Source organism: Mustela nivalis (assembly GCF_964662115.1).
Source record: "Mustela nivalis genome assembly, chromosome: X".
In the NCBI taxonomy this organism is placed as follows: domain Eukaryota; kingdom Metazoa; phylum Chordata; class Mammalia; order Carnivora; family Mustelidae; genus Mustela; species Mustela nivalis.
In genome coordinates, this window is record NC_139040.1 from 73,001,005 (window position 1) to 73,025,473 (window position 24,469).

The 24,469-nt window shown below is 36.9% G+C and overlaps 1 protein-coding gene across 1 annotated transcript in view; it reads left to right on the forward strand.

The window, feature by feature from the left end:
• The window catches only part of LOC309855908 (hephaestin-like), a gene marked incomplete at both ends in the record, with an annotated part of 38,569 nt that extends 24,673 nt beyond the window's left edge, over positions 1 to 13,896 (forward strand). The window contains one exon of the mRNA XM_082716520.1: positions 13,724 to 13,896. Within this exon, the coding sequence (XP_082572646.1) occupies positions 13,724 to 13,896 (173 nt within the window). The remainder of the gene's footprint in view (positions 1 to 13,723) is intronic.
• Positions 13,897 to 24,469: the final 10,573 nt, after the last annotated feature.

Here is a 24,469-nt window from a genome sequence, read left to right on the forward strand (position 1 = left end):
TGTCATTTGGTCTTCTATATCACTAATTCTTTCTTCTGCCTCATTTATCCTAGCAGTGAGAGTCTCCATTTTTGATTGCACCTCATTAATAGCTTTTTTTGGTTTCAACTTGGTTAGATTTTAGTTCTTTTACTTCTCCAGAAATGGCTTTTATATCTCCAGATAGGGTTTCTCTAATATCTTCCATGCCTTTTTCGAGCCCGGCTAGAACCTTGAGAATTGTCATTCTGACCTCTAGATCTGTCATATTACCAATGTCTGTATTTATTAGGTCCCTAGCCTTCGGCACTTCCTCTTGTTCTTTTTTTTGTGTTGAATTTTTTCACCTTGTCATTTTGTCCAGATAAGAGTGTATGAAGGAGCAAGTAAAATACTAAAACGGTGGCAACAACCCCAGGAAAATATGCTTTAACTAAATCAAAAGAGATCCCAAATCGTGAGGGGGGAGAAAGGGGATAAAAAGAGGTTCAAAAAGAAAAAAAGAAAAAATAAATAAAACAAAGAATTAAAAAAAGAAAACGAATAAAGAAAAATATAATAAAGATAATATATATATTAGGTAAACTAGTTAAAAAAACGTTAAAAAAAGAAAAGGGTAACAGGTAAAAACAATTTTTGCAGAAGAAGGGAAAAAAATGAAAAAAAAAATAAATTAACTGCAAGTCTAAAAACATCACATTGAGAAAGCCATGAGTTCCGTGCTTTGCTTTCTCCTCCTCTGGAATTCTGCTGATCTTCTTGGTATTGAAACCACACTCCTTGGTAGGTGAACTTGGTCTTGGCTGGATTTCTTGTTGTTCTTCTGGGGGAGGGGCCTGGTGTAGTGATTCTCAAGTGTCTTTGCCCCAGGCAGAATTGCACCGCCCTTAGAAGGGGCCGGGCTGAGTAATCCGCTCGGGTTTGCTATCAGGAGCTTTTGTTCCCTGAGCCCTTTCTGTAGAGTTTAGGAGGATGGGAATACAAATGGCGGCCTCCTGGTCTCTGGCCCGGAGGAACCGAGAGCCCGGGGCCCCACTCCTCAGTGCATCCTCAGAGAACAGTGCCCAGTTACTCCCGTCTGCCTGACCTCCAGCCGTACTCCCAGCTCACCGAGCCTGCGACCAGTTCAAGGTAACCCCGAGCTGTGATCTTACTGTCGGCTCTGTCTCTGTAGCTGGTTTTCCCATTCCAATACCCGCAAGCTCTGCGACACTCAGACACCCCCGATACTTCTAGGACCCCACGTTTGCTTCGCCCCGGTTTAGCCTCTCGAGTGATGTCCCTCAGCGGAACAGACTTTTAAAAGTCCCGATTTTGTGCTCCATTGCTCCGCCGCTTGTCGTTAGCCGGCCCCTCCCCCCGGGGTCTATCTTCCCGTCGCTTTGGATTCACTTTCTGCCGGTCCTAACTTTCAGAAAGTGGTTGTTTTTCTGTTTCCAGAATTGCTGTTCTTCTTCTCTTCGATCTGCTGATGGATTTGCAGGTGTTTACAATCTTTAGATAAGCTATCTAGCTGATCTCCTGCTAGCTGATGTAGTCTCAGCCTGCTACTTCTCTGCCATCTTGACTCCTCCTACTTAATTTTTTATTTTAATTTTCTAAGAAGCCACCATAATGTTTTTCACGGTGTCTGTACCATTTTATATTTCCACCAAGAGGGCAGAAGGTGACAATTTCCTTAATTCTTTAAATTCTTTAAACGTTTGGCAATTAAAGTGCTGGGAGGCCGTCCAGCCCTAGACTCTTGTTTGATAGTAGATTGTTGATTGCTGATTCAATTTATTTTTTTAAAAATATTTTATTTCACCATGAGAGACTATGGACTCTGAAAAACAATCTGAGGATTTTGAAGGGGTGGGGGGTGGGAGTTTGGGGTACTAGGTGGTGGGTATTATAAAGGGCACGAATTGCATGGAGCACTGGGTGTGGTGAAAAATAATGAATACTGTTATGCTGAAAATAAAAAATAAATTAAAAAAATATTTTATTTCATTTATTTATTTGTTTATTTATTTGACACACAGAGAGAGGGGTCACAAGTAGGCAGAGCAGTAAGCAGAGGAACAGAAGATGGAGAAACACTCTCCCCACTGAGCAGAGAGTCCAATGCAGGGCTTAATCCCAGGATCCTGGGATCATGACCCAAGCCAAATGCAAACATTTAACCCACTGAGCCACCCAGGCACCCCTGATTACTGATTCAGTTTCTTTGCTTGTTATGGGTCTGTCCAGATTTTCTATTTCTTTCTGTTTTAATGTGGTAGTTTTTAAGTTTATAAGAATGTATCCATTTCTTCCAGATTGCCTAATTTGTTGGCATATAATTGGTAATAATATTTTCTTATAATTGTATTTCTTCAGTGTGGGTTTTGGTCTCTCCTCTTTCTATCATGATTTTATTTATTTGGGTCCTATCTTTCTTTTTCTTTTATTTATTTATTATTTTTTTAATATGACTGGTTAGGGATTTATCAATCCTAGATCCTAGTTTTATCAAACTGTTAGAATGTCATTTTTATTTGTATATCATTGATTTCTCTTCTAATCTTTATTATTTCCCTTCTGCTATATTTAGGCTTCATTTGTAGTTCCCTTTCTAGCTCCTTTAGGAGTAAGTAAGGTTAGGTGGTATGTTTGAGAATTTACTTGTTTGAGAAAGGCCTTTATTGCTATATTCTTGCCTCTTAGGACCACCTTTGCTGCATCCCAATGGTTTTGAACTATCACATTTTCATTTGCTTTCATGTATTTTTTAAATCCTTCTTTAATTTCCTTGTTGACCCATTCATTCTTTATTAGTTTTTTCCATTCCTTCTTTTTTTTTATCACCACATTCCATCTAAATATATTTTTATAATTTATTTTATTTTTTATAAACATATAATGTATTATTAGCCACAGGGGTACAGCTCTGTGAATTGCCAGGATTACACACTTCATAGCACTCATCATAGCACATACCCTCCCCAATGTCCATAATCCCACCACACTCTCCATACCCCCTCCCCCCAGAAACCTTTGGTTTGTTTTGTGAGATTAAGAGTCTCTTATGGCTTATCTCTTTCCTGATCCCATCTTGTTTCATTTATTCTTTTCCTACCCCCCAAACCCTCCACATTGCATCTCAACTTCCTCACATCAGGGAGATCATATGATAGTTGTCTTTCTCCAATTGACTTATTTCCCTAAGCATAATACCCTCTAGTTCCAGCCATGTCATCGCAAATGGCAAGATTTCATTTCTTTTGATGGCTGCATAGTATTCCATTGTATATATATATACCACCTATTCTTTTTCCATTCATCTGTTGATGGGCATCTAGGTTCTTTCCACAGTTTGGCTATTGTAGACATTACTGCTATAAACATTCGGGTGCACATATCCCTTTGGATCACTACATTTGTATCTTTATACCCAGTAGTGCAATTGCTGGGTCATAGGATAGCTCTATTTTCAACTTTTTTTGAGAAACACCCATGCTTTTTTTCCAGAGTGGTTGCACAAGCTTGCATTACCACCAACAGTGTAGGTGGGTTCCCCTATCTCTGCATCCTCGCCAGCATCTGTCATTTCCTGACTTGTTGATTTTAGCCATTCTGACTGGTGTGAGGTGGTATCTCATCATGGTTTTGATTTCTATTTCCCTGATGCTGAGTGATGTGGAGCACTTTTGCATGGGTCTGTTGACCATTGGGATGTCTTCTTTGCAGAAATGTCTGTTCATGTCCCCTGCCCATTTCTTGATTGGATTATTTGTTCTTTGGGTGTTGCGTTTGATAAGCTCTTTATAGATTTTGGATACTATCCCTTTATCTGATCTGTCATTTGCAAATATCTTCTCCCATTCTGTCAGTTGTCTTTTGGTTTTGTTAACTGTTTCCTTTGCTGTGCAAAAGCTTTTGATCTTGATGAAATCTCAATAGTTCATTTCTGCCCTTGCTTCCCTTGCCCTTTGGCGATGTTCCTAGGAAAAAGTTGCTGTGGCTGAGGTTGAAGAGATTGCTGCCAGTGTTCTCCACAAGGACTTTGATTGAGTCCTTCCTCACATTGAGGTCCTTCATCCATTTTGAGTCTATTATCCTGTGTTGTGTAAGGAAATGGTCCACTCTTATTTTTCTACATGAGGCTGTCCAGTTTTCCCAGTACCATTTGTTGAAGAGGCCGTCTTTTTTCCATTGGACATTCTTTCCTGCTTTGTTGAAGATTAGTTGACCATAGAGTTGAGGGTCTATTTCTGGGGTCCCGATTCTGTTCCATTGATCTATGTGTCTGTTTTTGTACCAGTACCATACTGTCTTGATGATGACAGGTTTGTAATAGAGCTTGAAGTCCGGGATTGTGATGCCACCAACTTTGGGTTTCTTTTTCAAAATTCCTTTGGCTATTTGAGGTATTTTCTGGTTCCATATATATTTTAAGGTTATTTGTTCCATTTATTTGAAAAAAATGGGTGGGATTTTGATAGGCATTGCATTAAATGTGTAGATTGCTTTAGGTAGAGTAGACATTTTCATAATATTTGTTCTTCCAATCCAGGAGCATGGAACATTTTTCCATTTCTTTGTGTCTTCTGCAATTTCTTTCATGGGTGCAATTGTAAATGGGATTGACTTCTTAATTTCTCTTTCTTCTGTCTTGTTGTTGGTGTAGAGAAATTTAACTGATTTCTGTGCATTGATTTTATATCCTGACACCTTACTGAATTCCTGTACAAAGTTCTACCAGTTTTGGAGTGGAGTCTTTTGGGTTTTCCATATAGAGTATCATATCATCTGCAAAGAGATATATTTGAATTCTTCTTTGCCTATTTGGATGCCTTTAATTTCTTTTTTTTTTTCTTGACTGATTGCTGAGGCTAAGACTTCTAGTACTATTTTGAACAGTAGTGGTGATAACGGACATCCTTGTCGTATTCCTGACCTTAGCAGAAAAGCTTTTAGTTTTTCTCCATTGAGAATGATATTTGCCGTGGGTTTTTCATAGGTGGCTTTGATAATATTGAGGTATGTGCCCTCTATCCCTACACTTTGAAGGGTTTTAATCAGGAAGGGATGCTGCACTTTGTCAAATGCTTTTTCAGCATCTATTGAGAGTATCATATGGTTCTTATTCTATCTTTTATTAATGTATTGTATCATATTGATTGATTTGCGGATGTTGAACCAACCTTGCAGCTCTGGAATAAATCCCACTTGGTCATGGTGAATAATCCTTTTAATATACTGTTGGATACTATTGGCCAGTATTTTGGTGAGAATTTTCGCATCTATGTTCATCAACGATATTGGTCTGTAATTTTCTTTTTTGATGGGATCTTTGTTTGGTTTTGGGATCAAGGGGACGCTGGCCTCATAAAATGAATTTGGAAATTTTTCTTTCCATTTCTATTCTTTGGAACAGTTTCAGGAGAATAGGAATTAATTCTTCTTTAAATGTTTGGTAGAATTCCCCTGGAAGCTGTTTGGCCCTAGACTTTTGTTTGTTTGGAGATTTTTGATGACTGTTTCAATCTCCTTACTGGTTATGGGTCTGTTCAGGTTTTCTATTTCTTCCTGGTTCAGTTGTGGTAGTTCATATGTCTCTAGAAATGTATCCATTTCTTCCAGATTGTCAAATTTGTTGAGATAGAGTTCCTCATAGTATGTTCTTATAATTGTTTGTAGATCTTTGGTGTTGGTTGTGATCTCTCCTCTTTCATTCATGATTTTATTTATTTGGGTCCTTTCTCTTTTCTTTTTGTTAAGTCTGGCCAGGGGTTTGTCAATCTTATTAATTCTCTCAAAGAACCAGCTCCTAGTGTTGTTGATTTGCTTTATTGTTTTTTGTTTGTTTGTTTTTGTTTTTTTAGTTTCTATTTCATTGATTTCTGCTCTGATCTTTATGATTTCTCTTCTCCTGCTGGGTTTAGGGTTTCTTTCTTGTTCTTTGTCCAGCTCCTTTAGGTGTAGGGTTATGTTGTGTATTTGAGACCTTTCTTGTTTCTCGAGAAAGGCTTGTACCACTATATATTTTCCTCTCAGGAATTCCTTTGTTGTTTCCCACATATCTTCAACCCTTGTGTTTTCATTATCATTTGTTTCCAAGAATTTTTTCAAATAATCTATAATTTCCTGGTTGACCCATTCATTTTTTAGAAGGATGCTGTTTAGTCTCCATGTATTTGGGTTCTTTCCAATGTTGCTCTTGTGATTGAGTTCTAGCTTCAGAGCATTGTGGTCTGAAAATATGCAGGGAATGATCCCAATCTTTTGATTCTGCTTGAGACCTGATTTAGGACCCAGGATGTGATCTATTCTGGAGAATGTTCCATGTGCACTAGAGAAGAATGTATATTGTGTTGCTTTGAGATGTAATGTTCTGAATATATCTGTGATGTCCATTTGGTCCAGTTGGTCATTTAAGGCCTCTATTTCCTTATTGATCTTTTGCTTAGATGATCTGTCCATTTTAGTGAGGGGAGTATTAAAGTCCCCTACTATTATTGTATTATTGTAGATGTATTTCTTTGATTTTGTTATTAATTGGTTTATATAGTTGGCTTCTCCCATGTTAGGGACATAGATATTTAAAATTGTTAGGTCTTCTTGTTGGGCAGACCCTTTGAGTATGATATATTGTCCTTCCTCATATCTTATTATACTCTTTGGTTTAAAATCTAATTGATCTGTTATAAGGATTGCCACCCCAGCTTTCTTCTGATGTCCATTAGCATGGTACATTGTTTTCCAACCCCTCACTTTAAATCTGGAGGTGTCTTCAGGTCTAAAATTAGTTTCCTGTAGGTAGTATGTTGATTTTTCTTTAATCCATTCTGATACCCTTTGTCTTTTGATTGGGGCATTTAGCCCATTAAAATTCATAGTAACTATTGAGAGTTATGAATTTAGTGCCATTGTATTGCCTGTAAGGTGGCTGTTATTGTATATTGTCTCTGTTCCTTTAGATCTACTACTTTTAGGCTCTCTCTTTGCTTACAGGACCCCTTTCAATATTTCCTGTAGAGTTGGTTTGGTTTTTTCAAATTCTTTCAGTTTTTGTTTTTTTGTTTTTTTGTTTTTTCCTGGAAGGTTTTTATCTTTCCTTCCATTTTCAGTGATAGCCTAGCTGGATATAGTATACTTGGCTGCATGTTTTTCTCATTTAGTGCTCTGAATATATCACGCCAGTTTTTTTCTGGCCTGACAGGTCTCTGTGGATAGGTCTGCTGCCAATCTAATGTTTCTACCCTTGTATGTTATAGACTTCTTTTCCCAGGCTGCTTTCAGGATTTTCTCTTTGTCGCTAAGACTTGTAAATTTTACCATCAGGTTACAAGGTGTGGACCTATTTTTGTTGATTTTGAGGGATGTTCTTTGCATCTCCTGGATTTTGATGTTTGTTTCCTTTGCCATATTAGGGAAATTCTCTCCAGTAATTCTCTCCAATATACCTTCTGCTCCCCTCTCTCTTTCTTCTTCTTCTGGTATCCCAATTATTCTAATGTTGTGTCATCTTAGGGTGTCACTTATCTCTTGAATTCTCTCCTCATGGTCCAGTATGTGTTTGTCTCTCTTTTGCTCAGCTTCTTTATTCTCTGTCACTTGGTCTTCTATATCACTAATTCTTTCTTCTGCCTTATTTATCCTAGCAGTAAGAGCCTCCATTTTTTATTGCACTTCATTAATAGCTTTTTAAATTTCAACTGGTTAGATTTTAGTTCTTTTATTTCTCTAGAAAGGGCTTTTATCTCTCTGGAGAGTGTTTCTCTAATATCTTCGATGCCTTTTTTGAGCCCGCTAGAACCTTGAGAATCATCATTCTGAACTCTAGATCTGTCATATTACCAATGTCTGCATTGATTAGGTCCCCAGTCTTTGGTGCTGCCTCCTGTTAATTTTTTTTTTTTCTTTGTGGTGAGTTTTTCTGCCTTGTCATTTTGTCCAGATAAGATTTGCTTTCTCCTCCTCTGGAATTCTGCTGTTCTCCTTGGTGAGTGAAGTTGGTCTTGACTGGATTTCTTGTTGATCTTCTGGGAGAGGGGCCTGTTGTAGTGATTCTCAAGTGTCTTTGCCCCAGGCGGAATTGTACCATCCTTACCAGGGGCTGGGCTAAGTAATCCGCTCAGGTTTGCTTTCGGGAGCTTTTGTTCCCTGAGCGCTTTCTGTAGAGTTCTGGAAGATGGGAATGAAGATGGTGGCCTCCCAATCTCTAGCCCGGAGGAGCCAAGAGCTCGGGGTCCCACTTCTCAGTGTGCCCTCAGAGAAAAGCGCCCAACCACCCCTGTCTCCCTGGCCTCTGGTCACGCTTGGAGGAAAGCGCTCAATCACTCGCACTTGGAGAAAAGCACCCAATCCCTTCCATCTCCGTAGCTTTCAGTCGCACTCCGAGCTCACCCAGCCTGTGACAGGTTCAAGGTAACCTTGAGCTGAGAGCTCACTCCTAGGCTTTGTCACTGTAGCCAGCTTCCCTGATCTAATGCCTGCAACCTATGCAACACTCAGACACCCCGGGTCCTTCTGCAACCCCATGGGACCTGGGGTTTTTCTGACCCTATGTGGGCTTCCCCCTGGTTTAGCCTCTGGAGCAATGTCCCTCCATGGAGAAGACTTTTAAAAGTCCTGATTCTCTATGATTTTATCTTCTATATCACTGGCTATCTCTTTGCCTTGTTCTTCCTTTCCTGTTAGAGCCTCCATATCTGACTGCATCTTAGTAATAGCATTTTAACTTCAGCTTAATTAGATTTAATTATTTTATTTCTGCAGTAAAGAGTTCTCAAGTGTCTTCTATGTTTTTTTCAAGCCCAGCTAGCATATTTATAATAATTTATTTAATAGATTTCATTTATTTATTTGAGAGAGAGAGAGATAGAACGAGAGCACAGGAAGGGTGGGAAGGGGCAGAAGGAGGGAGAGAAGCAGACTCTTTGCTGAGCAGGTAGCCTGATGTGGAGTTCAATCCCAGGACCCTGAGATCATGACTTGAGACAAAGGAAGATTCTTAACAAAGAATGAACCATGTGCCCCTATAGGGGAAGACATTTTACTTATATCTGTATTGATTAATATCTTCAGTGAGTATTACCTCCTGTTCTTCCTTTTGGGGTGAATTTTTTCATCTCATCATTATGTCCAGAAAAGAATAGAGGACAGAAAGAAAAGACAGCAGTAGCAACAACAACTGAGATTTAAAGAAGAAAGAAGAAGAAGAAGAAGAAGAAGAAGAAGAAGAAGAAGAAGAAGAAGAAGACAAAGCAAGATAAAGCAAGATAAAACAAGAAAGAAAATAGAACAAAACAAAACAAAACAAACTAGATCTTGGGTGTATTTTAATCTGCTTGACAAAAGAAACTAGGTCCCAATACAGGAAAGAAGGAAACACACACACACACACACACACACATAATTCAATACAATGACATATATATATAATGTGTGTGTGTGTATATATATATATATATATATATATATATATATATATATGAATTGAAAAAATAAGTTAATAGTTCAAAAAAATAAACCTGAAAGACTAAAGAATTTTTTTAAAAAGTGAATGCTTTATACTGTTTTTCCCAAGAGAAGAAGTTCTTAATTCTCTATGATCTGTAAACTTGGTGTTAGCCAGTTATTCCTGCTGGTCTTCTGGTGGAAGTGTCTGTTGAGCTGATTCCCAGATACCCTTGCAGTTGTGGAAATGTGCCTCTTTTGCCAGGGGGCCAGGCTTAGTGTAAGAGGCAACAGATTCCACTATGTGGTGCTGTTTTGCTCCCTGAAGTCTTTCAGCAAAGATGGGCAAGATTAAAATGCTGGTGCCCTACTCTCTAGCCCCAGAACTGAAAGTTCTTCCCCAACTCTTCAGTGAGCACTCATAAAGAAGCAATCACTCTTGTCTCTCTGGTTTCTGTCTGAACTCTGCGTTCACCCAGCCTGTGACTTTTTATCTGAGGCATATAATTGAGTTTCAAGTATCCAAATTTTATGGACTCTTGTTGTGCAGATCCATGCTGTTCTCCCCAGGGGAGGGATGGGGTCTTGCTTTTACTTCTGCCTTTTCCTGGGCCCCTGCCAAAGAGCAGTTGCACCATCATGAAGTGGTTCACAGTTTGTGGCAACACAAAGCAAAAAGCTTGTGCCAAGACTCACAGTCCTCAGCCAGTTTCCCCACTCTGATGCCTGGGAAATCTGCTCCACACAGACAACCCCATTCTTCTTGTAACCATGAGTACCCAGAGACTACACTGCACCACCTAGGATTCCACCTCACTTTGCCACTTGAACTTTAAGCCAGGGATGTCCTCCACAATACTAGACTTTTAAAGTTCTGATTTTGTACTCTGCTGCTTCTAGTACTTTGGTTTACCCTCCTTAATCTGGTTCCCTTCTTGGCTGCCATCTCCTCAAATATAGCACACCAGATTCATGTCTCCACACCTCCTACTTTGCCAAAAGTAGTTGTTTTTTCTATTGGCAGAATGGCAGCATTTATTTTCTCAGATCTTGTAGGTATTTAGAATGATTTGACAACTATCAAGCTGATTCCAGGGACTAGACAAACTTAGGGTCCCCTACTCTTCTTTCATTCTAACTCCTCTCCTCTCCAGGTCTTTAATGCATTTTGAGTTAATTTTGCATACGGTATTAAATAGGAGTCCTGCTTCTTTCTTTTGCATATGGAAATCCAGTTTTCACCGCATCATTTGCTTAAAAGACTGTCCCCTCCCCACTGAAAAACACAGTATTTTCAACAAACGATGTTAGCAAAACTGGTCAGCTCTATGCAAAAGAATGTAACCAGACTATTTAATTACACAATACACAAAAATAAACTCAAACTGTATTAAAGACATACATGTGAGACCTAGAACCATAAAAATCTTAAAGGATAGCACAGGGAGTGACCTCTTTGACATTGCTAGTAGCAACTTCTTTCTAAATATGTCTCCTCAGGCAACAAAGATGAAAGCAAAATAAACTATTGGGACTACACCAAAATAAAAAGCTTCTGTACAACAAAGCAAACAGTCAACAAAATAAAAAGGGCAACCTGCAGAATGGAAGAAGATATTTGCAAATGACTTATCCAATAAAGGGTTAGTATCCAAAATATATAAAGAACTTACACAACTCAACACTCAAAAAAGAAATAATTCAATAGAAAGTGGGCAGAAGAAATAAACAGACATTTCTCCAAAGCAGAAATCCAGATAACCAACAGACACATGAATAAATGCTCAACATCACTCATCATTAGGCAAATAAAATTAAAACCACAATGTGGTAACACCTCACATCTGTCAGAACGACGGAAATCAACAACACAAGAAGCAAGAAGTGTTGGTGAGGGTTTGGAGAGAAGGAACCCCTTTTGCACTGTTGGTGGGAATGCAAAGTGGTGAAGACACTGTAAAAGACAGTATTGATTTTCCTCAAAAAGTTATAAATAGAACTATCCAACAATCCAGTAATCCTTCTACTGAATATCTACCAAAAAAATACAACAACTGTAGTTCAAAGGGATATACATACCCATAAGTTTATAGCAGCAAAATATATACAGGATCAGCCCAAGTGTCCATCAATTGAAGAGGTTGTATATATAAACAGTGGAATATTATTCATCCAGAAAAAATGAAATCTTGCCATTTTGCAGCAAAATGATTGGAGCTACAGAGAAAAATGTTAAATGAAAAATGTCATTAAAGAAAGAGAAATACCATATGATTTCACTCATATGAGGAATTTAAGAAATAAGTGAGCAAAGGAAAAGTAAGAGAAAGAGAGGCAAACCACAAGGCCAACTCTTAACTATAGAAAACCAACTAACAGTTACCAGAGGGGAGGTTTGTGGGGGGTGGGTGAAATAAGTGATGGGGATTAAGGAGGGTGCACCTTGTGATGATTTTCAGATGTTGAATGGAAGTGTTGAATCACTATACTGTACACCTGAAACTAATGTAACACTGTATGTTAACTACAGTGTGATAAAGTAAGAATAAAAATAAAGAAAAAAAAATCTCCTTGCTAGTTATGGTAAGATTCAGATATTGTATTTCTATATGCTTTAGTCTTGGTAGGTTTTCTATTCTAGGACTCTGTCCATTTCATCTAGGTTATCCAATTTGTTGGTGTAACATATATATAACTTATACATATATATATATATATATATATATATATATATATATATATATTTCAGTATAATTAGTAGTAATATCTTCCCTTTCCATTTTTGATTTTAGCAATTCGAGTCTCCTCTCTTCCCTTAGTCCATCTCACTGAGAGTTCTTCAATTTTGTTGATGTTTTCAGAGAGCCAACTTTTGGTTTCATTGATTTTCTTTATTGTTTTTCTATTCTGTATTTTGTCTATGTTTTGTCTTTTCTATTTCCTTCCTTCTATTTTTGAGTTTAATTTGTATTTCTTTTCCTAATTCCTTAAGTCTTAAAGTTAAGTTGTTAATCTGAGATCTTTTTTAATGTGAATATTCATAGCTATAAATTTCTCCCTTAGCCCATTTCCCATGGCATCTCGTGTTTTGCTATGCTATGTTTTCATTTTCATTTGCTTCTTGGGTCAGAGATGTAGCATTAGGTGTAGAAATTTAGTAATTTTCATTTGCTTCTTGGATCAGAGGTGTAGCATTAGCTGTAGAAATTGAGTAGAAAACAAGCTAGAAACACTGAGTGAGGGTCTGAGCCAGCATAAATGCTTAGAGTATTGTCTTGATATTTCTGGTTAATCTCAAAGGTGACCCAACCTAGGTCAGAGGTAGTGGGTCACAAAACAAAGAAAACTCCATGAATCATGGCTCAGCTACCTATTTCAAGAACTATACATAGATATAATAATTCTAAATGCTCAGAAATGTTTTAGGATTGAGTCTAGATCAGATATTGAGATGGATCCTACCAGGAAATTCAGCTATAGGAAGAAGGACAATAATTGTAGGGAAAATAGGATTGAATCTGACAGTGGGGTGGGAGAAAGCCCTGGCTTTAAGTCGTTATTCTGTTCCTAATCAGTTATTTGAATTTTGGAGATCAATTCCACATCTTTGAGCTGTAGTTTCCTTATTTGTAAAGTGAAAATATCCCCTGCCCTGTATATGATGTTTGAAGATCAAAATGAGATAATGGATTTTAAAATGCTTTTTATAACTGTAAATTGTAATACATTAGGAAGGGATTATTATTATTATTGAAAATAGAGCATTTTATCCAATTTGAGTTTATGGACAAGGAAGATGTGGTCCATATACACTATGGGGTATTATGCTTCCATCAGAAATGATGAATACCCAACTTTTGTAGCAACATGGACGGGACTGGAAGAGATTATGCTGAGTGAAATAAGTCAAGCAGAGAGAGTCAATTATCATATGGTTTCACTTATTTGTGGAGCATAATATCATGGAGGACAAGGGGTGTTAGGAGAAGGGAGTTGGGGTAAATTGGAAGGGGAGGTGAATCACGAGAGACTATGGACTCTGGAATACAATCTGAGGGGTTTGAAGTGGCGGGGGGTTGGGAGGTTGGGGAACCAGGTGGTGGGTATTATAGAGGGCAGGGATTGCATGGAGCACTGGGTGTGGTGAAAAAATAATGAATACTGTTTTTCTGAAAATAAATTAATTAATAAAAAAAAGAAAATAGAGGATTTTAAAAATCTCTTTCACTTCCCCTTTCTTTCCTTCCTTCTTATTTGGTTTCCATCCCCCTTGTCATCTCTGTTTTTATTCCTATTGTCTCTCCTTCCCATATTCCAGGGCCAGTGATCCGGGCTGAGGTTGGTGACACCATCCAGGTGGTCTTTTACAACCGTGCTTCCCAGCCATTCAGTATACAGCCTCATGGAGTCTTCTATGAGAAAGACTACGAGGGAACTGTGTACAATGATGGTGAGCAAGCAGGGTTTCCAACTAATGTGAGCTGCAGGTAATAACAGATAGCTCTAGAGGAAAAATAAATAAGGGAGGGAATGAAGAAGGAGACAGAATTGATTGTCCTACATGGATGTTGTTAAATGGATCCATGATAATATAGTGAAGCAGGACTGGGTTCAATAAGAGACACATTATTTTAAATATATTTAAATATATTCTGATTAAAATTTTAATTTATTTTTTAAAGTTGTACCATTTTTTAAAGGTTTTACTTATTTATTTGAGAGAGAGAGAGAGAGAGAGAAAAGCCATGAGTGGGGGAGTGGCAGAGGGACAAGCAGACTCCCCATTGAACATGGAGCCTTATGTGGGGCTCAATTCCAGGATCCTGAGATCATGACATGAGCCAAAGTCAGATGTTAAACAAACTGAGCCACCCAAGTATCCCTGATGGACATTTTAATGATATTTGTTCCTCCAATCCATGAGCATGGAATGTCTTTCTATTTCTTTGTGTCATCTTCAATTTCTTTCATCTGTGTTTTATATTTTTGGAATACAGTTCTTTCACCTCTTTGGTTAGGTTATTTCTAAGTTCTTATTATTTTGGTGCAATTGTAAATGGCATTATTTTCTTAATTTCTGTTCATGCTCCTTCATTATCAGTGTATAGATATGCACCAGATTTCTACACATTGACTTCTATGACTTTACTGAATTCTTTATCAGGTCTAGTAGTTTTTTGATGCTGTCTTTATAGTTTTCATTATAAAGTATCATGTCATCTGCAAATAGTGAAAGTTTTACTTATCCCTTGCAAATTTGTGTATTTTTTATTTCTGTTTGTGGTCTAATTGTTGTGGCTAGGACTTCCAGTACTATGTTGAATAAAAGTACTTAGAGTGGACATGCTTGTCTTCCTTTGGGCCTTAGGTGTAAAGCTTTCAGTTTTTCCCCCGAGTATGATGTTCACGTGGGTTTTTTCATATATAACCTTTAGGGTTATTATCCCACATATCTAAAGAATTTACATAACTCAACACTCAAAAGTTAAGTAATCCAATTAAAAAATGGGCAGAAGACATGAACAGACATTTTTGTTCATGTTCAAATAAGACATCTCAATGGCCAACAGATACATGAAAAGATGCTCAACATCACTCTTCATTGGTGAAATGCAAATCAAACTACAATGAGATATCACCTCAGACCTGTCAGAATGGCTAAAATCAACAACAGAAGAAACAATAAGTGTTGGCAAGAGTGTGGAGAAAGTGGAAACTTCTTTCCCTCTGGTGGGAAAGCAAACTGGTGCAGGCACTGTGGAAACAGTATGGAGGTTCTTCAAAAGTTAGAAGTAGAATTACCCTATGATCTAGTAATTGCATTACTGGGTATCTATCCCCTAAATACAAAAACACTATATAGAGTATCACGTCATCTGCAAATAGTGAAAGTTTTTCTTCTTCATTGCTGATTTGGATGCTCTTTATTTATATTTGTTGTCTGATTTCTGTGGCTAGGACTTCCAGCACTATGTTAAATAACAGTGGTAAGCGTAAACATACCTGTCTTCTTCCTGACCATAGAGGAAAAGACCAAACTGAAGGTCACTAGAAGGGAGGTGGGGGCGTGATGGGGGAAATAGGCAATGGAGACTTAGGGGTGCAGTTGTGATGAGCACTGGGTGTGGTATGTAAGGGTTGTACAACTGAAACTATTATTATATTGTATGTTAACTAACTGGAATTTAAATAAAAGCAGCTATTAATACTATAACAAAAACAATATAAATAAATAAATAAATACTTTAAAAAATTCCAAAAGCACTAATTCAAAGGGACACACACACCCCTATATTTATAGCACCATTATTTACAATAGCCAAATTATGGAAGAAGACCCAGTGCCTATCAATAGATGAATGGATAAAGAAGTGGTGTGTGTGTGTATGTGTGTGTGTGTTAGAATATTATTCAGCCATGAAAAACAATGACATCTTGTGATTTGAACCAACAGGGATGGAGCTAGAGAGTGTAATGCTAAGTGAAATAAGTCAGAGAAAGACAAATACCACATGATTTCACTCACGTGTAATTTAGAAAACAAAGCAAAGAAACAAAGGGGAAAAAAGAGGGAGAGAGAGAAACTTTGACACAGATTCTTAACTATTTAGCACAAAATGATGGTTATCAGAGGACAGGCGGGTGGGGGGGATAGGTGAAATAAGTGATGGAAAATTAGGAGTTCACTTGTCTTGATGAGCTTCAGGTGATATATGAAACTGTCAAATTACTATATTGGACACCTGAATCTAATATGACACCGTATGTTAACTACACTGGAATTAAAACAAAACAGAACAAAAAAAAACATATATCTGATTATAAAAGTAACATATATGTTTTATGGAATTTTGAAAAAATGGAAAATTATAAAAATAAATATCATTCATAGATAAGTTTGCCATTACTTTTTGTTACACCTTCTAAGGTTTTCCTGTGCTTATGAATACATATATATTGATATTTTTGTGATCATGTGGTTTGTGTATGTTTGTATCCTACTGTTTTTACTTACTGTAAAACAGTAAGTTTTTACTGTATTAATTTTCTCATCCCATTGTAATGTTACAAACTTGCTACTGACTATAAAATACCCTATCACGTGGATATACCATAATTTATTTACCTTATCTTCTGTTATTTGAACATTTAGCTTGTTTTTGTTATTTTTAAATGCTGTAAATTGTGTTAAAAATAATAAATTCTTGTATTTTATTTGGATTACCATCTCAGGAGAGAATCCTAGAAGTTGGATTATTGGATATTAAGTTCTTGTTTTCTCTGAGAATGTTAATACATGCTAATCCCAAACCAAAAATATAGAAAAATACAAAAAGCATTAGGGACAAAGTTACTGACAAATCTAGAAAAAAGGAACATTCTACAAGGCAACTGGTCTAGTCACTTCAAAAATTTAGTGCTATAGGGGAAAAAATTAGAGAGAAGACAAAAAAGTGAACTTTTTCTGATCCTGGTTATTAAAAAAGGAATAGCCTTAAGAGACATTTTGGGACTCCTGAGTGGAGAAGTCTGCTTATCCCTCTCCCTCCCACCCCTCCTCTCTCTTTCTCAAAATGAATATGTAAAATCTTTTTAAAAAGGCGACATTCTGGAGATGATTGGAAAATTTCTGATATAGACTACATGTTAGATGATATTAGGATTTGTTTTAGGTGTAGTAATGTTATTGAGCCAATATGGGATAAAGTTACTGATCTACTGTCATCATGCTTCCAAATGATTTAGCAAAAGCGAACAATCAAAAGCTTGTGTGTGTGTGTGTGTGTGTGTGTGTGTGTGTGTTTGTTTTTGCATGTGTAGATATACATAGACACAGATGTAGATAAATTAAAGATGGAAAAGTGTTAACAATCAACTCCAGCTGGTAGGATGATTATTGTACAATCTATCCTTTAATGGTTTTTGTATGCTTGAAAATTTTAAAAGTTGGGAATAATAAAAGAATAAGAAAGGATGTTAAGGCCATCTTAAATTATACCACTTGTTATAAGTTCTTACTACAAATATCTTTGTGTATGTTTCTTTTCACTCTTTAATGAATATTTCCTCATAATATATTTTTAACATGTTGGATTGCTGTGTCTGAAAGTACACACATTAAAATTTTTTTATATATTTTTTATTTTTTTTAATTTTTTATTTTTTATAAACATATATTTTTATCCCCAGGGGTACAGGTCTGTGAATCACCAGGTTTACACACTTCACAGCACTCACCAAAGCACATACCCTCCCCAATGTCCATAATCCCACCCAATTCTCCCAACCCCCCTCCCCCCAGCAACCCTCAGTTTGTTTTGTAAGATTAAGAGTCACTTATGGTTTGTCTCCCTCCCAATTCCTACACTATTGGTGGGAATGCAAGCTGGTGCAGCCACTCTGGAAAACAGCATGGAGGTTCCTCAAAATGTTGAAAATAGAACTGCCCTATGACCCAGCAATTGCACTACTGGGTATTTACCATAAAGATACAAACGTAGTGATCCAAAGGGGCACGTGCACCCGAATGTTTATAGCACACATTAAAATTTTTGATACCAACATCCAAGTTGATCTCTGGAAAAATTTGCAGTCCCATAATCTTGGACTTGCATCCACAGTAGCAGCACAAGGCAGCCATTTTCATCTTTGTCAAATGTCAATCTTGTAGGCAAACACAATAACCAAAATCGCTATTGTTTCAATTTGTATTAGGTTGGTCATTCTTTTCAGTGTCTATTGTACATCTTATTTTCTTGTGAGTCTGAACCTTCTTAGGGCTTTTGATACATTTTGTTAACATTTTTTCCTAAAGGGGTATTCTCATTTAAACTCACCCTTTCTATAGTTGAGTGAGAGGGGTAGGTGCCATTTGAGCCACTTCTCAACAGCATGGATTACTATAATGTGTAAAGTCTTGCTAAACTGACAGGCAAAAAATTTATGTAGTTTTTTTTTTTTTTCATCAACAACTCTTTTACATTTATTTCATCTCAAATTCACCAGTTTATACTTTTCTGTTTTTATTTTGTTTTTTTTTTATTATATTCAGTATGTAGTTATTTTCATTTATAATTCTTTGATTACTAATAGATTTAAAATGTTATTTTATTTTTAAAGTCTTTATTTAAATTCTAGTTAGTTAACATACTGTGTAATTCTAATTTCAGGTATGCAATATAATATATCTACAATTCCATACAACTGGTGCTCATCACCACAGAGTCACTCCTTAATCCCCATCACTTATTTCACCCATCCCACCACTTGCTCTTGTAACTATTAATTTGTTTTCTACAGCTAAGTATTTGTATCTTGGTTTGCATCTCTCTATTCCCCCTTTGCTCATTTATTGTGTATATTAAGTTACACATAAGAGTGAAATCATGTGGTATTTGACTGATTTCACTTAGCACAATACTCTCTAACTCCAGGCATTGCAAATGACAAGATTTCATTCTTTTTATGGCTTAATAATATTCCATTGTGTGTGTATATACATATATTTATACATATGTGTATTTATAGATATAGATAGATATAGATAAATAACACATCTTCCTTATCCATTCTTCATTCAATGGACACTTGTGCTGTTTCCTTCTGACTATAGTAAATAATAATGCTGTAAACATCAGTGCGGATGTATCCTTTTGAATTACTATTCATGAGTAGACATTTTTCCAAAGAACCTATCCAGATGGCCAATAGACACATGAAGAGATGCTCAACATTACTGATCATCATGGAAACACAAATCAAAACTATAATGAGATATCACCTTACACCTGTCAGGATGACATGAGAAACAACAGATGTTGGTGATGATGTGGAGAAAGGGGAACCTTGCACTATTGGTAAGAATGCAAAATGGTGCAGCCACTCTGGAAAACAGTATGGAGGTTCCTTGAAAAGTGAAAAATACAACTACCCAATGACCCCACAATTGCACTACTAAGTTTAAAATTTTAAAATAAAATTTCTATGTATCATTTGACCATAACTTGTGTCCATTTAAGGAATTACAGCCTTCGTGCTTGTGTTTTTAAACACATACATTCTATACGTAGATACATATTTGTATCTACTCATACATACATCTGGAAAGGAGAATGTGTTCAATCAGAACCATTCAAAGATGAAACAAACTATGAAGGTGGGTAGTGAATTGCCTGTCTCTGGACAGCAGTAAGGATACGAGAGCAGATGAATGTCATCTGTAAAATCAGGTTGTGAAAATAAAATGAAATTATGTATATAAAAGACCTAGTACAGAACATTTCATAAAGTAAGTGATCAGTTAATACTAGTTTATTTTCCTTTACTCCCTCTACTTTCCTTACACCTGCCTGTACAATCCCCCCTACTAAGAATCTGTCAATAAGTAAGGATTGAACAATGCAGGAATAATGTCTTTCATTATGATAAAATAACATGGTGAGTGAGAGAAGGAATGCCCATACAAAGTGATATATTACTTAAGAGAAGGGAGAAGTCATTTTCAAAGTGTGGGCATCAGGATAAGCTTCAGGAAGGTGATACCGTCTTCCTTCCCATTCCCATTTCTCTACCTAGAAACTTGAATGTCATCCAACATTCCTGATTTTTCTCCCACTCTCCACACCCATTGCATTGACAAATCCTGTCCTATTTATATATTAAATATTTTTAAAGGATTTTATTTATTTATTTGTTTGAGAGGGAGAGAGAAAGCATGAACAGGGTGAGGGGTAGAGGAAGAAGCAGACTCCCTGCTGAGGAGGGAGCCTGATGTGGTGCTTGATTCCAGGACTCCAAGATCATGACCTGAGCCAAAGGCAGATACTTAACAAATGGAGTCCCCCAGACATCCCTAAATATCTCTCATTATTAGACAGAAAGAGCACAGGGAGTGAGAGGTAAAGGGAGAGGGAGAGATATAATCTTAAGCAGGCTCCATCCCCAACACGGAACCTGATGCAGGGCTCAAATTCATGACATTGAGGTCATGAACCCAAGATCATGACCTGAGTCAAATCCCTAAATATCTTTTGAATCCACCTACTTCTCTACTGCTCCACTGCCATAACCTTAGTTTGAGCCATGTTCATGTCTTAATTGGGTCCCTGCAATAACTTCCTTATTGTCCTTTTTGTTTAATCCCTGCCTTGCACATTCTGCTCTTCAAATAACAGCCAAAACTACTTTTCCAAAACCACAAAAGTGATTATACTTTCCCCTTACTTAACACCCTACAGCATTGTTTCCTGTAGTGACTGAAATTGGAATAATATGGAGTTTATCAGGACCCCTAGGGAGGGATGACATTCAAACTGGTGAAATATGTGTGTGTATGTATATGTGAATGCACATATGGGAATATCTCTAAGATATACCATTAAGTACAATGCATAGTACAAAAGAAGGAGAATCTTGTGCTTGAACTTTTTTTGGGGAAGAGGGGGGTCAAAGGGAAAAATAATCTTAAGCAGGCTTCTTCCAGCATGGACCCTGTCTCAGAGCTCCATTTCATAACCTTGAGATCATGACCTGAGCTGAAGCCAAGACTCAGACACTTAAACAATTGAGCCAACCAGATGTCCCTTGAGTTTGCTTTATAGATACACATATGTACACACATAAATCCACACACATCTATGTATATGTATATACTAACATAGTAAGGTCAGGTATTTTTATCTGGAAGCGATCAAAATATACGCTTTAAATAGTGGTTTCCTTTAGGGAGAGTGACCTAGTTGGGGAGGAGGATGATTTGAATTTTACATGTTGAACTGCTTAAATTTTAAAACTTCATGGGAACTACAGAACACTCGTGAAAGAAATTGAAGAAGACACAAAAAGATGAAAAAGCATTCCATCTCATGGATTAGAAGAATAAACAATGTTAAAATATCTATACTGAAATAAGTCAAGCAGAGAGAGTCATATATCATATGGTTTCATTTATTTGTGGAGCTTAAGGAATAATGTGGAGGACATGGGGAGATGGAGAGTAGAAGTTAGTTGGGGGAAATTGGAGGGGAAAATGAACCATGAGAGACTATGGACTCTGAGAAACAAACTGAGGGTTTGGAGGGGAGGTAGGTGGGGGGTTGGGTGAGCCTGGTGATGGGTATTATGGAGGACACGTATTACATGGATCACTGGGTTTGGTGCATAAACAATGAATTCTGGAATACTGAAATACATACATACATACATACATACAATGTCTATACTTCCCAGAGCAATCTATACTTTCAATTATATACCAATCAAAATTCCACTGTCATTTTTCAAAGTGCTGGAAGAAACAATCCTAAAATTTGTGCAGTACCAGAAAATACCCTGAATTGCAAAGGAAAAACAAAACTGGGGGCATCACGTTGCCTGATTTCAAGCATTACTACAAAGCTGTGATCACCAAGACAGCATGGTACTGGCACAAAGACACATAGACCAGTGGAACAGAGTAGAGAGCCCAGATATGGACCCACAACTCTATGGTCAAATAATCTTCGAGAAAGCAGGAAAAAATATACAGTGGGAAAAAGACAGCATGAAAATAAACTCGAAATGAATAAAAGACCTCAACATGAGGAAGGAATCTATCAAAATCCTAGAGGTAAACATAGGTAGTAGCCTCTTCAACATCGGCCCCAGAAACTTCTTTCAAGACACCTCTCCAAAGGTAAAGGAAACAAAACCGAAAATGAACATTTGGGACTTCATCAAGATTAAAACCTTCTGCACAGCAAAGGAAACAGTCAACAAAACAAAGAAGCAACCCACGGAATGAGAAAAGATATTTGCAAATGACACCACAGACAAAGGGCTGATATCCAAAATCTATAAAGAACTCCTCAAACTTACCACTCAAAAAAACAGATAATCACACCAAACAATGGGCAGAAGACATGAACACACACTTTTCCCAAGAAGACATATAAATGGCTAACAGCCACATGAAAAGATGTTCATCATCATTAGCCATCATGGAGTTTCAAATCAAAACCACATTGAGATACCACCTTATACCAGTTAAAATGGCCAAAATTAACAAGACAAGAAACAACAAGTCCTGGAGAGGATGTGGAGAAATGGGAACCCTCTTACACTGTTGGTGGGAATGACAGTTGGTGCAGCCACTTCAGAAAACAGTGTGAAGATTCCTTAAGAAATTAAAAATAGAGCTACCCTGAGACCCTGCAATTCCACTATTGGGTATGTACCCCCAAAATACAGATGTAGTGAAAAGAAGGGCCACCTGTATCCCACTGTTCGTAGCAGCAATGGCCATAATCATCAAACTGTGGAAAGAGCCAAGATGCCCTTCAACAGACGAATGAATAAGGAAGATATGGTCCATATATATAATGGATATTACATAGTTATCGGAAAGGATGAATATCCAACTTTTGTATCAACATGGACTGGACTGGAGGTGATTTTGCTGAGTGAAATATGTCAAGCAGAGAAAGTCAATTATCATATTGTTTCACTTACTTGTGGAGCATAAGGAATAACATGGAGGGCATTAGAATAAAAGGAAAAGTGGATTGGGGTAAATCATAGGGGGAGATGAGCCTTGAGAAACTGTGGACTCTGAGAAACAAACTGAGGGTTTTGGAATGGAGGAGGTGGGGGATGGGTGAGCCTGGTGGTGGCTATTAAGGAGAGCATGTATTGCATGAAGCACTGGGTATGGTGCATAAGCAATGAATCTTGGAACACTGAAAAATAAAGTAAAATTTAAAAAAAAATAATAAATAAATAAAAGAGAGTACTGTATTTATATACCATATGATGGTGCTATAAAAAACTGAGAATCTAAATTTCCATCAGGGAAATAGTTAAGTATTAAGTATAAAATATAATACGTAATCTTGAAGTTATAATTTCAAAAGTTGTTTTTGTGGCTTTTTATAAGTGAATAAAATAAAATGGGGTTATTCTACTTGGGTACTGTAGCTTTATTAAAAAAAATACACATTTGGACAAGGACTAAAATGGAACAAGTTAAAAATAGAAAACAGAAAATGCATAAAAAAGAAAACTTCACACATTAATCTTTTTTTTTAATTTAATTTTTAAAATTTATTTTCAGTGTAACAATATCCATTGTTTTTGCACCACACCTAGTGCTCCATGCAATACGTGACCTCTCCAATACCGACCACCTGGTTCCCCCAACCTCCCACCCCCCACCCCTTCAAAGCCCTCAGATTGTTTTTCAGAGTCCATAGTCTCTCATGGTTCACCTCCCCTTCCAATTTCTCTCAACTCCCTTCTCCTCTCTAACTCACCTTGTCCTCCATGCTATTTGTTATGCTCCACAAATAAGTGAAACCATATGATAATTGTATACATTAATCTTTAAAAAGTTTTCTGGAAAATGAATATAAACTCACTTTTGTTTCTTTCTTTGTATTTCTATTCATGAGAAAGAAACTTAAAACTGGAGCACTGGGTGTGTTGCTTAAACAATGGATTCTGGAAAACTAAAAAGAAATTTAAAAAAATAAAAAAGAAAATTAATGACTTCATTTTATTTTTTTAAAATATTTTTTATTCAAATTCAATTGATTAACATATAATGTAATATTGATTTCAGAGGTACAGGCTTGTGATTCTTCAGTCTTATACAATACCCAGTGTTCATTACATCACATGCCCTCCTTAATGTCCATCACTGTTACACCTTCCCTCCACACTTCTTTCCTCCAGCAACCCTAGGTTTGTTTCCTATGTTTAAGAGTCTCTTATGGTTTGTCTCCCTTTCTGGTTTTATCTTGTTTATTTTTCTTTTCCTCTTTTACCCTATGATTCTCTGTTTTGTTTTGTTTTGTTTGCTTGGTTGGTTGGTTGGGTTTTTTTCACTAGCATTAAAGTCAAACTCTTTGACATGACCAATATGGCCATTTGTGATCTGCTCCCTCCTAATCTTTATAGCTCACCATTTTGGCCTTTTTCATCTCATATGCTATGTTCCACCCAAGCCAAAGTTCTGTCAGTTTCACATTTTTCCAAGGTGTTATGCTCTTTCTCTTACCTCTTGGTCTAATGTGTTGTTATATTTGAC